Source organism: Puma concolor, chromosome B3 (genome assembly GCF_028749965.1).
Source record: "Puma concolor isolate L17-30 chromosome B3, mPumCon1.1.hap2, whole genome shotgun sequence".
Taxonomy (NCBI): domain Eukaryota; kingdom Metazoa; phylum Chordata; class Mammalia; order Carnivora; family Felidae; genus Puma; species Puma concolor.
In genome coordinates, this window is record NC_141672.1 from 81,581,953 (window position 1) to 81,596,187 (window position 14,235).

A 14,235-nucleotide genomic window follows, 5' to 3' on the forward strand; every position below is an offset into this window, starting at 1 on the left:
TTCTGCTAGTTTCAACCTCATTGACCCTATGGGGCACAGTTTCAAAGGTTTGAAGATAAAATTGAAAATTCTAGAAATGGCAAAAATGAATCAGATAAAATAAGGAAAGAAAAGTTAGAAATTTAAGTAATATCTAAATAATAGGATTTCCAAGAGGCAAAAACAGAAGGAAGATAAACACCAGTGAAATACTTCAAGGAAATTTCCCCAAACTGAAATTTTCAAACTAAAAATTCTACCTATCCTAGCACAACGGATAAAAACACACTCACTCAAGACATAGCAAATAAATTTTATAATTCTAGGAACAAAAGAAATATATACTCTTGGAGAGGAGATGGAGAGAGAAATGAATAAGATCACATATAGTTAGGGATCACAATGATTTTGGGCTCTCAACAGTACTGAGATACAAGGAAATAAGATCCAGAAGGAAAAATATTCTGAAAATAGTATTCTGTGACCAGCTAAAGAACCAATCCAAAGTGAGGAAAGAATGAAGACATTTATAGAAATACACAGTGTCTCAAATGTTTTACCTCCTGTGGACCCTTTCCTAAAAATCTTCTAGAGAATATGCTTCACAAAAGTGAGAATAAACAAAGAAAAAGGAAAATGTTGTGTCCAGGAAACAAGGGCTCCAAGACAGAGGGAGGATCAAGGGATCTCCAGGACTATGGGGAGATGCTAGGATGACAGCCTTACAACAGGCGTAGGAGGAAACCGGTCCAGGCTACATGTCAGAAGGCGTTGGAGAAAACTTCTTCTGGGGAGAAAACTGACAAAATACTCAATACCCCTGAACATCTAGATAAGAGATTAATAAACCAGTAATGAGTACAGCATTGAATTAGTGGTGAGCACAATACTAAATAAATCAAAGAACAAGACAATTATTATTTCAAGGGAAAAAACAAAAAGTTGTACAGGAAAGGTTTACGACCAGAGTTTATTACCTAATTCAGCTGTGTATTGGGTTTTCACAGTTATCATAATGTCAACTAGACTTGCAAAATAACCATATGGGAAGATGGTAGAGGGAAAAAAGTTCACATATGCGGTGGAGGTAAAGGGAGACAGCTAACTCTGCATATTCTGGAGTGATAAGTGAATAAATAATGCTAAAATTGAAGAGAGTCATGAAGTAGTAATACAAACATGTAATTTAGAGATGTGGAGGTAAATATGAAAATAATCAACTATAGAGGATGAAAGTAAGATGTTGAAATGGGAGAAGGGAAAGACTCAGAAGGTTGTTTCTGAACCAAAAGTTGAAGACTCATTTGACAACCACTGTAAAACATCACAAAAATAAGACTCCTCTTTAACATTTAAGGAATAGTTCTAAACCTTTAAAATTTGATGCAACTTTTATATTAAAATTCATCTACTTTTTTGAACAATGAGAAAATAGTCCTGGGGGAAAAAAACCCACAAAGGAGAAAATAATTTTAGAATCCATTTGTTCACTTATCAGATGATAATTTTAGGAACCTGCAGAAGTTTAAGAAGCAAGCTAAAATTGTTCTATAGTTAATTTAGAGTTACAAATGTACAATCCTTAAAGTTGTATTTTTTGATCTAGAAATTACATTCCTAGGAATTTATCTAAAGAAAATAATAATCAGAAATGTACATGAAGATTCAGTAGGAAAGATAATAATCATAATATTATTTATAATAATTTTAAAATAAGTAAAATTATTTATAATAATTTAGAAATAACAAATATTTCCAACAAGAGATAACTCATTAAATTTGTCATAATACATTTGTATGTAGGATACAAATATGATGGAATCCACACAGCCATTAGTTAATGTATTTTCAAATTAGATATATTTATGTGGGAAAATAAATATGACATAATGCTAGGAAAAAAAAACCAAGACAAACTATATGTACAGTTGAACCTAAATATGTAAATAAAACATGCACAACTATTTAATTATGTGAACTTGTATAAAAAGTGAACTCTCAGGAAAAAAAAACAAACTTTCAGAATGCACCAACAATGTTAGCAGTGTGCATCACAGGGTGGAGAAACTATGCTTTTTATTTACTTCTCTGTACGTTATTATACTCAAATTTTCAGCAATATGCAAGTAACTTACATTGTTTTTTTTTTAACTGCCATTTATTTGTATAATTTATTCAAGATTTTTCCTTATCAGAGGCAAACATTTAGAAATATTTAATGGGTATCTTTTGTCTATGTCCTTGCAAATGTATTATTATTTTGTGTGCCTGTATTTTTAATTGATTTCCATGTCACTTTTATGCATTCAACACTTTGTTGCTATATGCACATTGAAGATATTTTTCTAACTGCAGACCTGTATTTCATAATGTGCACTCAATACATTTTAAGTAACTGGTTAATTTTAACTAACTGGCAATGGACATTCATACTGCTTCCAAGAACCCCAACACCATCAAAAATAAACCTGCAAAAACTATTTTCACTAACGTCCCCTTGTGGACTGATAGGATGGGGATATTTAATGTAGGAATTGCAATACTGCCTTCCAGAATGGTAGTACCAACCTATATTCCTTAGGTTCTGTAAAAACCTCACCTGTCAACAACTGGCATTATCCAGTTTTCTTATTTTTGTCAAACTGGTACAAGGTAACATCTTATTATTGCTTTAATTTGTACTTCTCTGATTGCTAAATCTGTTTGATATCTCTTCATATCTGTATTTGGTTTTGAGATATTCTTTTCTGTACAGCGTTTCTCCACAGCCTTTGCCAGTTTTCTGTTAGGATTGTTATCTACATGTTGATATATGTCAGTTAACAATCTCTTGAGAGTTTTAAATGTTACTCCAACTATTGTGTCTACTCAGTTTTCTGGGGTTTTTTATTGTAAAGCAGAAAAATTTCAGAATTATTCTTCAGTAATAGCAAATTTTACTCATAATAGTAAACATTGCTAACATTTATTGAGCATTTAGAATGTGCCAGATACTGAGCTAAGTACCTTATATATCATTCTATTGCTATTACTTCCATTTTATACGTGGGAAACTAACTAGATCAATGTTTGAAGTAAGCAGTAGAGTCAGGATTCACAGCTGAGCTCCTGGGTACAGAGTTAGCTTGCTGACTGCTGTCTGACACTGCCTCTTCCCCAGGCAATCTGAATGAACTATGAAAAGGACCCTTGCCCAAAGGTATCATCTTTTCTCCACCACTTCTGCCACCAACCTGTCTGTAATTCTCACGAGTAAATAGTAATTTCTTCAAGGGAAATCATTATAATATACAAAAACTCCCTTAACTAAAAAATATTAACTCTTGGATACAATAATATATTAAAGGATTAACATATTAGCTCAATTAACTTATTACATTTTATAAGTCATGTCCACCCACGTTACACAAAAGGTACATAAAAGATGTTTCAGGAGATCTGAGGCAGGTGAACAAAATGGGTTCCTCTATTTAATCCCTTTTTCTCCCATTCCTACAAGGTCAAACATTTTTTTTTCTCTTTTTGAATTTCTTGAGTATTTGGGAGAGTTGTGCCAACAAGTTGAAAAATGAATACATAGTTGATTTTTATCTCACTTAATGAGGTTAATCACATTATTCATAAAGATAGAGTCATACGGACATTCCTTAAAATCTGATTTGTCTTGGGCAATGACAGAGAAGACAGAGTCCTAGAAAACGTGTCTTTAAAAAATGTAAAAAAAAAGTCATACCCTACAAATGCAGAAAGAAGATGGAGTTTGACAAATGACTCATTCTGCTTTAATATTAGAATCATTGTGCTCTGGGTACATCAGATTGAGGTCTCTTTTATGAGCATAAGTAAAAATGAAAGGAAAAATAAGAAAACCAAAAATCTGGGTTAAGATCTGGGTTGTGTCGGATAACTGTTGTGCATGAGGTGAGAAATAAATTGATAACAAATTGGTGTAAAAATTTAGTTAGCACTTACTTCATGGAAAGCTCATGTACACACAGATTAGACTATGCAGAAGCTAGAGAAAAAGACACACTAGATTATTTTGCATAATTTTCTGTAACCATCAGGAAAAAATAATTCCTGCCGAAAATGTGCAATTAACCATTAATATTCAATCCTTCTCTTTTGAGCAATTTTTACCATTTTGAAAAGCTCCTTCACTGGGTGTTATATGGAAACCAATTTGACAATAAATTTCATATATTAAAAAAAAAAAAAAAAAAAAAAAAAAGAAAAGCTCCTTGTCAAAATCAGCAAAAATAATGACAGGTAAATCCTATAGTAAAATCCCTTCAAACATTGCTTCTGTTCCTTTTTCTCTCTCCTTCACTCCTGCAACTCTAGTTATGGGTATGACAAACTTCTCTCCTTTATATCTTATATATTCTTCTCTTTACTTTCCATCCTGTTTTTCTTTGTGCTTCAGCCTGGATGTTTTATATCACCCTATCTTCCAGGTCTTTAATTATCTACACAACTGTATCAAACCTACTGATAAACCCATGTTGTATCCTTAATTTCAGATATTGTATTTTTAAGTTCCAGAATTCTATTTGATTCTTCTGTATAGATTCCAAATTTCCCCTAAAATAGTTCATCTTCTCACCCAATGCCACAGTCATTTTAAAGTCTAGATCTGGGAATGTGATCATGTGACTCCTCTGAGACTGTTTCTAGGGTGTGTTTTTTTCTCAGTTTCTCTGGTTTCAATTCTCTCATCAGATCTCCTGATATGCTTGGTAATTTCTGCTGATATTCTTGGTAATATTCTTGGTAATTGCCTGCTGAAAACTGTATGTGAAATATTTTAGAGACAGTCTGAGGCTGTGAATCATGTTATCTTTCTTAAGAGGAAACAAGCAATATGAGTAGTAGCACAGGTTAATTCAGTCTAGGATTGGTATGATCAAAAGTGGGATATATGTATTTGCAAGGGCTGCTCTATTTCTGGTTTGCCTTTACCCCTAAGCTATAACCCATTCAGGAGACCGACTGAACACCTGGAGGGTTAACCAGGTCCACTCCACTTTGGTTTGGTTTGGAATTGTGAATTCCAATTTGGGTCTCTCCAGCGCCATGAAAGCCCTACTCAGCTAGAGTTTTCTCCATAACTGCTTCCTATCCCTGTACCATTTTTTTGAATTAGAAAATATCTTGAAGGGAATAGAGGCTCTGTTCTCACTGGAATCCCGTCAAATTTTCTCATTTTTTTTTGTAATTCTCTAATGCCTTCCAACATTATTTCTGTTTTAATTTCATATAACTATTCTAATTTTTTTAACTGGGAGAGTCGGTCTGATGTAAGTTATTCCACCACAGCTGAAAATGGATGTCTTCAATGTCTATTACACTTAAAATCATATATACATTCTGACGCAGTATTTCCATTCCAGGACTTTATCCTACAGATAAACTTATTCATACCACAAAATATATGTACAGTAATGTTCATTCCGGCATTATTTGAAGTAGCAAAAGACATGAAAGCATGAAAGAAATCAGTAAGGAATAAAGTTCATCAATAAACAATGGGCTCAATAGTTATCCACATAATGATGTTGTGGAAACAAATGACATGTATCTTTATGTGTTAAAATGGAAGATGGAGAAAAATGTGCATAGCATGCTCCAATTTAGGTAAAACTGAATAAACGCTTGCATATGTATTTACATATGCAAAAAAAGTTTTTGAAGAGATACATTAGAACAGAGAAGACTGGTTGCTGTGGAAGTGGTAGAAAACCTGGGGACTTGAATCAGAAGATTTTTCATTTTTGATAGTGTTTGAATTTAGTTTTTATACATTACATGGTTTAATGTTATAATAAACAATAGAAAAAATATATAGCATGAGAAGTCTACATACTGGGAGTCAAAGAAGAAAATGGCAGCTCACAGGAGGCTTATTTAAGCATGACTGTGAAGTTTAGACTTTAAGGACAGCTTGGATTTACTTGAGTGAAGGAATATGGGGCACCTGGGTGGCTGAGTCAGTTGACCATCTGTCCTACTCTTGGTTTCGGCTCAGGTCATGATCTTATGGTTCATGGGTTCAAGCTCCATGTGGAGCACTGTGTAGGGCTCCATGCTAGCAGAGTGGAACCTGGTTGGAATTCTCTCTCTTATTTGTCTCTCTCCCTTTCTCTCTGCCCCTCCCCTGCTCGTGTGCACATGTAAACTCTCTTTCTCTCAAAATAAAGTTTGAAAAAAAAAGGAGAGAGAAAGCATGCAGAGAGGGGGAGTAGAAGATGGAGGAACAAGGGAGTACTCACTCTAGGGAAACCATCAATAGTAGCAAACTCATAAAGGATAGATAGGGTGGATGTAGAAGACTGCCTATTTTTACAAGCCTCAGTTTCCCCAAGGACACATTGGGCTGTGTCTAGGAGTTAAATTTTACTTTGAGGCAATGGGGAACAATGCAAAAGTTTACAAGCAAAGTGTAATATGATCAGATTTACACTTCACATGTGTGATGATGACAGTCCTGTGGACGATGGATTGACAAGGGGTAAGGTGAGGAGGAGAGACTTGAGCTAGAAGATTGCAATAACCCCAATGCACTGACAACAAGGATTAAAAGGGGCAGATAATAAGATAGAAGGTAGAATTAAAAGAAGTCAGGGCCTTATTTATGAATAATGGAGCCTATGAAATCATTTATTATGATTCACTTTTTCTTGGTCTTGGACAACTGAGTAGAAGACAGAACCTTTCATGGTCAGGACACATAAAAATGGCATGGATACGTCACCAAAGAAATGTTTAGTTCTGCACAATTGAGATTGAAGTGCTTGAGTCATGTAAGAGAGAAAGGTGTCCAGCTGAATACAGATGTCTGGAGCATAAAAAGATGGTGGAGGAACAGTCTTAATTGTCATAAGAATAAAATTGGTAGCTGAAGTCATGGGGGGTATTTAGTATCACCACAGGAGGAAGGCTATGGATGGGACCACCACTTATAAGGGGTGGGACTTATACAGTAAGCCTCAAAAGGAAGCTAAGAAAATATTCAGAAAGCCTTCAAGACTTAAGTAGTAGAAGCCAATGGATGGCAACAGTTTCAAGAAGGCTTACACTCTTTCAGAGAGATCTAGAAATATAGGGCTTGAAGTGTGTTGTTGGTATTGAAGAACTACAAGATGATATATGTGATCACTGTGTTAGAAGGACTTAGTGCTTGTTTAAAGATCAGATTCCCGGGTCCTTCTGAACTCAGATTTCTTATGGTGGGAGACGAGTACATACATTTTAACAAGGTCCCCAGTAAACTTCACTCTCAGGTCTGAAAGTAACGGTGGCAGACTGTCCACTCCGTAAGAACAAGAATTTTTTTGTTTAATTCATCGTGTATACTTAGTGCTCACCACAGCATCTGCCACATAGCAGGTCCTCAATAAATGCTAAGTAACTTAAGGATGAGAGCAATGAATGGACGCACAGACAGATGAACACACAACTGCATGAAAGAACTAAAGAACTAATGTCTTTGCCAAAAACCTTGGTAAGATTACTGGAACTTACGTTCTAGTGGGATGGGTGAGGGCACAACAGATAATACACAGGTAAACAGATAAACATGGTAATTTGTAGAGATCTATGTAAACTGAGGTAGTCTGGGAAAGCTTTTCTAAGGAGGCAGCATTTGAGCTGTCGCTTAAATTATGAGAAAGCAGTCGCCATGTGACGGTCTGAGGTAAAAAACATTTCGGGCAGAGCAGAGTTCTAAGAAAAAGGGCAAACAAGTGTGTTTAAGTAATTAGGAGGCATCTGTGGCTCTGGCCCAGTGAGTGAGATGGAGAGTGGCAGAAAACGAGCCCAAGAAGATTGAGTGGATGCAGATCATATATGGTTTTGTCGGCTGTGGTCTCATAGGAATTCGATGTTATTCTAATTGTAATGAGAAACTGTTTAAATTAAACAAAGCATTGAAATGATTTGATTTACACTTTTAAAAAACTACTTTGGCATCTGTATGAATAATGGATTGTAGCAGGGCAGTGGTGGAAGTAAGCAGACCAGTTAAGGGTTGATGAAGTACTCCGGACAAGAGAGGATTATGGTGGTAGCAACAGAGACGGCGAGAAGTGCTTGGGTGTAGAAGATATTCCGGAGATGGAACAGACAAGATCATGCTAACGGGTTGGCAAGAGTAAGTAAGGGAAAGGGGAATCTAAAGAACTTGGATTTTAGCCAGTGAGCAATGGGGACTTAAAGTTTTGAAGTGAGTGACACAATTACAGTAGAATATATTAGAACAGTTATCTTCAGGCAGTGAGCAAAATGCATTCTTTGGGAAATGAAACGGAAGGTAGAGGCAAATTTGGGGTTGTCAATAATACTGCAGGCCTGACGTGTGACAGGCACTGAACTAAGGTGAAGACAAAATGAATGGCAAAAAGTGAGGTATAGCTATAAAGGCCGCCATCAAGTTTGTGGAGATTTAATTTGCAGTGCCTCCGGGCACCAGAGCTTTGCAGAGAAACTTGGCCAAGCAAGATTTGGGAATCATCAGAATATAGCTAGTTATTAAAGCCATGTGAGTGACTGATTAAACCCAGAAAAAGGTGATAGAGTAAAAATGGAGTCTAGACCAGGAACTGACAAAAGAGACTAAGAGTAACCAGAACAAAAGGAGAAAAACTAGGAGAATGTGGCATCACGGATGCTGATGGGGGCGTTTTAAGGAGTGTTTATAGCTGTCAGATAAGGGCTAAGAAGCATTGGTTGGGTTTGGTAAAACAGAGATTGTGGGCGATCTTGGTCAGAGCTGTATCCATTTGGAGGTGTTGAGAGAAGCCAGACTCCAGGTACGTGAGGTGTCTGGGACAGGAAGAAGCACTGACCACGAATATAAAGAACACTTCTGAAATTTCTGGTTTGGAAGCAAAAAAGAGAAGCAGCTAAAGCAATAAACAGAGTGGAGGAGGGGTGGAATCTGGAATGGGAGAGACGGTGGTATGTGTTACTATGATATGAAGGACACAATAAAGAGAAAGAGGAGGAAGATACAGGAGGGGATGAGTGTTTGCAAGGTCTGCAATCCCAAAGCCTTAGTTGCCTGTGCTACAAAGACTCTACATGCTTGAAACCTGAACTTGTAACTTTAGATTTATGGAGCAGCTTGCAAAAAGCTTTTTTGCCAAAGCCCCAGTCTCTCATTTCTGAAGTTCTCTTTCTTTCGCCCCCATAAATTTAATTTCATTATTTATCTACATTGCTTATTTCAGAGGCAACATTTAGTCTGATGGTAGGGAATAGATGTGAACATAGGTATCAGGTTGTGAGAAGCTGTAGCCGCTGTGAGAAGAGTCCCATCAGAGCAGTATAAAAAGCAACCATGTCCATTTAGCTCAACTTAAATAAGTGACAACAAATAATCTAGAAATCAAATGTAATTTGTGGCAAATATATGCTCACTTCATTTTTATTTTGATCTTTATTTACTATTTGCCTCACACATATTAGATGCTTACTAATGCTTGATGAAAAAAGGAATTAATGTTTCAGGGATTTCTAAGCATTTGGTACATATTGGTAAACCATAAAATAAACGCAAATAACTGAAAGAAAATATGAAATCCACAAAGTTAGTAAAGAAGGTATCTGCTAACATATCATGGCAATGGTACTAACAATGTCTAGAAATAATGTTGATAAATTAAGAGCAGTGGAGGAGAAAATGCTAACTTATTAGAGGAGTTCCATTCTTTCATAGAAGTAGGGTAATTTCCTTTTTTTCCATCATAATTGTGACATAAAATATTCTTACAATTATATCTTTTAGTTATCATTGCCATACTAATAACATTTGCCCCCAAACTCTCATAAAATATAATACACAGTTAATAGAAAAGAATCAAAATAACTAAATCTTTCTTTAATGTTTAGAACACATTTAGGATTTGACAACGATATGGGTTTAACAGTTGTTACTTGAAACCTTAAAGTAATTTTTTTGCTACTCTGCAGGTTAATTTCCTAATTGGTAAAAGAGAAGAGGTTAGATTAGATAATATCTGAAGGAAGTTCCTACTCACATTTCTGATTGAAAAGCATATGATCACAGAGACCATCAGCTACTTTAGGAATATAGTACTTTTTATATAGCATACAATGTCCATTTTAATAAAAGAAACCTTCTGACAGGACAGTTTCCTTTTGGTATAACTTACTGTTTTATTCAGACCCAAAAGCTGGTAATGATTTTCATAATTAATTTTAGACATTTTTATATCCATTAGAAGTTTAATTTTTTCACAAAACTATATCATGAATGTTATCTGAGTTTTTCCAAAATAAAATTAATTTTGTAATCATCATATGACGGCCTCACTTTTTCTTCCTTTAGAGGCCTATATTTTGAGAAATAGTATAAATTCTTACCTCTAAGAGATAAGGTTCCATTTGATCCAGGGTTTTTCCAAGATGCTTATCTGGATCTAAACCTGCCAAGAAAGGTTACATTTTTTTTTTAAGATAACTATTGGAGTATGGAAACCAATTTGACAATAAGTTATATTTAATATAAAAAAATAAAGATAATTATTGGATTGGATGTTTAAAGACGCATTCCCCTACCCTCTGCCCCTCCTTGCCTAGAAAACCAGTACGTGTATATTTCAAATTGCTTTGATCCTAAAGTAAAATATATTTTCCTATTCCCCTTGGATAACTGGTTTTCTTGCTCTTGAAAGATAAGTTTTATACCAAATCATTTGATTGCACTGTATCAGCTTCCAGATATATTGTTTCAATTCATTTTGAGCAACTGTAATTAGGATGGAAAACAGGTTTCATTTCAAAGGTCATTTATGTCCTCAGTATTTTAATTATTGTCATTATTTTACTGATGGACAACAGTGAGAATTTTCTTATGTGTCCCTATTCTATCTAAACTTTAAAATTCTTACTTTGAGAGTAAGAGTATTAAATAGGAGAGTGGTAGACCATTATGCTTTTATAATTAATTCACCTCAAAGGAGGGTAGGAACAAGGACAAAAATAGTTACATTATCAAATTAAATGACGTTTCATTTCAATGACCACTTGTGCAATGATGTATTTTCTAAGCAAAGACAGAGACAGCTCTGAAAAAATTGTTATTGTACCAACAGCATGTGCATAATCTTAGATAGAGATGTTCAACTGATATAGTAGAGTTTATGTAGGTGACCAGGTATAGGCAGATACGTATGGGCAATAAACTCTTCCCACATAACAAAACTCACTTGCCAGTGAAGAAAAAGTCACATGCCAAATGGCTGCTATAGAATGAAATCATTCATTTTAGATATTACATTCATAATACAATTAGATATTTACATCCATAACATATGTATTGGCCTAGCCTCATTTAAATAAGTTATTTTTATTTCTTAGGGGATTAAACTATTTAGCTTATTAATTACACAAACTGATTAATAATTTTCTGCTCCTAGTTGGATGCCTTTTTTGGTAACATGATATTTCTTATTATCACACATCAGAAGAAGGGAAGTCAGGCAAAGACTGAGGATTCTTCTGCCACTGAGTATTTTTAGGTGAAACTCAAAGCAAAAAAAACTCAGACCAGTAGCACTATGCAGACTTTCTGAGTCAACTCCCTTCACAAAAATCTTATTCTGATGGTCTATTCACTAAAATTAAAATTGCAAGGAGATGGGTGAATGCATAGATGAACCAATCACTGACTTTGTCTGGTTCCTCCACGTCTACCACCACTTAGCAATTCAGTATTTAGAATGAACAAGTAAATGAAATGCTTTGACAGAAACACCTGTATAATCGCCACCCACATTTAACAAGCATTAACATCGTGTCATATTTCCTCAACAACATTTTTTTAAGAAATAAACACAACCAACACAATAGAATGTCCCAGTATATTTACTCTTAATCTATATCCCTATTCCTTCTATAATGTAACCACTCTTCTAAAATTACATTTTTATAATTTTACTGTAAATGTATGTATCCAAACAATATTTATTATTGTTCATGTATATTAAATTTTTACATAAGTGATGTCATCTTTAACTTGATTTTTTTGTTTCACACTGTTAAAGAGATTTACTTATATTGATTACTATGGCTCTTGTCCATTCATTTTTACTATTGTATTCTGTTCCATTATATGGATATACCAGAATTTAATTATACACCTCTGATAGATAGGCACTTGGGCAAAGGGCTTTTTCTAATTTCTGTTTTGCCACAAGTACTTTTTATGCTGCAGTGAATATGCTTTTATGTGAAATTACTATGACAGAGGAGAATATATACATATAATTATATACATTATTGTATATATGCATGCGTGTGTGTATGTGTGTGTGTGTGTGTGTGTGTATGTGTGTAATCTTCAAGTCTATTAGATATTGCCAAATTACTCTCTAAAGAGGTATTACCATTTTACTTCCACTTTCAGGGACATAGAATTCATATTTCACATAATGTGAAAATAATTTAGTAGTGTCAGAATTTTAAATCTTTGTTAATCTGATATACATACATATACACATATATGTAATATACATATATACATTGAAATATATAAAATATACACATAATTGTTTTAGATATTTTAGTTTTCTTTTTCTGATTACTGTTAAAAGTAAGCACCATATCAGGACCAGATGGTTTCCCAGGTGAATTCTACCAAATATGTAAGGAAGAGTTAAAACCTACTCTTCTCAAACTATTCCAAAAAAAAAAAAAAAAAAGAAAGAAAAAAAAAAGAAAACTACAGGCCAGTATCTCCAATGAACACAGACAAAAATCCACAGCAAAATATTAGCAAACTGAATCCAACAATACATTAGAAAACCATTCATCATGATCAAGTGGGATTTATTCCAAGGATACAAGGGTGGTTCAATATTTTCAAATCAATCAACATGATACATCAAATTAACAAGAGAAACAGTAACAGCTATATGATCATCTCAAAAGATGCAGAAAAAGCATTTGACAAAGCATAAGATTCATTTATGATAAAAACTCTCAACAAAGTAGGTTTAGAGGGAACATAACAAATAAAAGTCACATATGAAAACCCCACAGCTAACATTATTCTCAATGGTAAGAAACAGAGCTTTTCCTCTAATATTAGGACAAGACAAGAAAGTTTACTCTCCTCCCTTTTATTCAACATAGTACTAGAAGTCCTAGACACAGCAATCAGGTAAGAAAAAGAAATAAAAGACATCCAGACTGGTAAAGAAGAAGTAAAACTTAACACTATTTGCAGATGACATGATGCTATATATAGAAAACTCTGCAGACTCCACCAAGAACCTGCTAAAACTGATAAATGGATTTAGTAAAGGATACAAAATTCACGCACAAATAATCTGCTGCATTCCTATATACTAATAATTCTGTAGCAGAAAGAGAAATTTAAAAAAATAATCCCATTTACAATAGCACCAAAAGGAATAAACTATCTGGGAATAAGCCTAACAAAAGGAAGTGAAAGACCTATATTCCAAAAAAATATAAATCAATGATGAAAGAAATTGAACATGACAAAAAAAAATGGAAAGATATTCCACGATCATGGATTGGAAGAAACAATACTATTAAAAGGTACACACTACCTGAAGCAATTTATAGATTTAATACAATCCCTATCAAAATACCAATAACATTCTTCACAGAACTAGAATAGATAATCCTAAAATTTGTATGGAACCACAAAAGACCCCTTAATAGCCAAAGCAGTCTCAAGAAAGAAGAACAAAGCTGGAGGTGTAACAATCCCAGATTTTAAGATATACTACAAAGCTGTAATGATCAAAAGAGTTTAGTACTGGCACAAAAACAGATACATAGATCAATGAACAGAATGGAGAGCCCAGAAATAAACTGACACATTCATGGTCAATTAATCTATGACAAAGGGGGCAAGCATATACAATGGGAGAAAAGACAGTCCAACAAATGGTGCCTGGAAAACTGGACAGCTACATGCAAAAGAATGAAACCGGACCATTTTCTTAAAAATAAAATGGATTAAAGACCTATATGTGAGACTCAAAATCATAAAATTCCTAGAAGAAAACAGGTAGCAATTTCTTTGACATCAGCCATAGAAACACATTTCTAGATATGTCTCCTCTGGCAAGGAAAACAAAAGCAAAATCAAACTACTGGGACTATGCCAAAATAAAAAGCTTTTGCACACTGAAGGAAACCATCAACAAAACAAAAAGGCAACCTACTGAATGGGAAAAGATACTTGCAAATAATATA

General features: G+C 34.3%; 1 protein-coding gene across 2 annotated transcripts in view; it reads right to left on the reverse strand.

The window, feature by feature from the left end:
• DPH6 (diphthamine biosynthesis 6) overlaps window positions 1-14,235 on the reverse strand; it is a 198,283-nt gene that overhangs the window by 46,229 nt on the left and 137,819 nt on the right. For both annotated transcript variants that reach the window (XM_086710304.1, XM_025919641.2), the window contains exon 6: window positions 10,366-10,427. In XM_086710304.1, coding sequence (XP_086566430.1) covers window positions 10,366-10,427 — 62 coding nt within the window. The remainder of the gene's footprint in view (window positions 1-10,365; window positions 10,428-14,235) is intronic.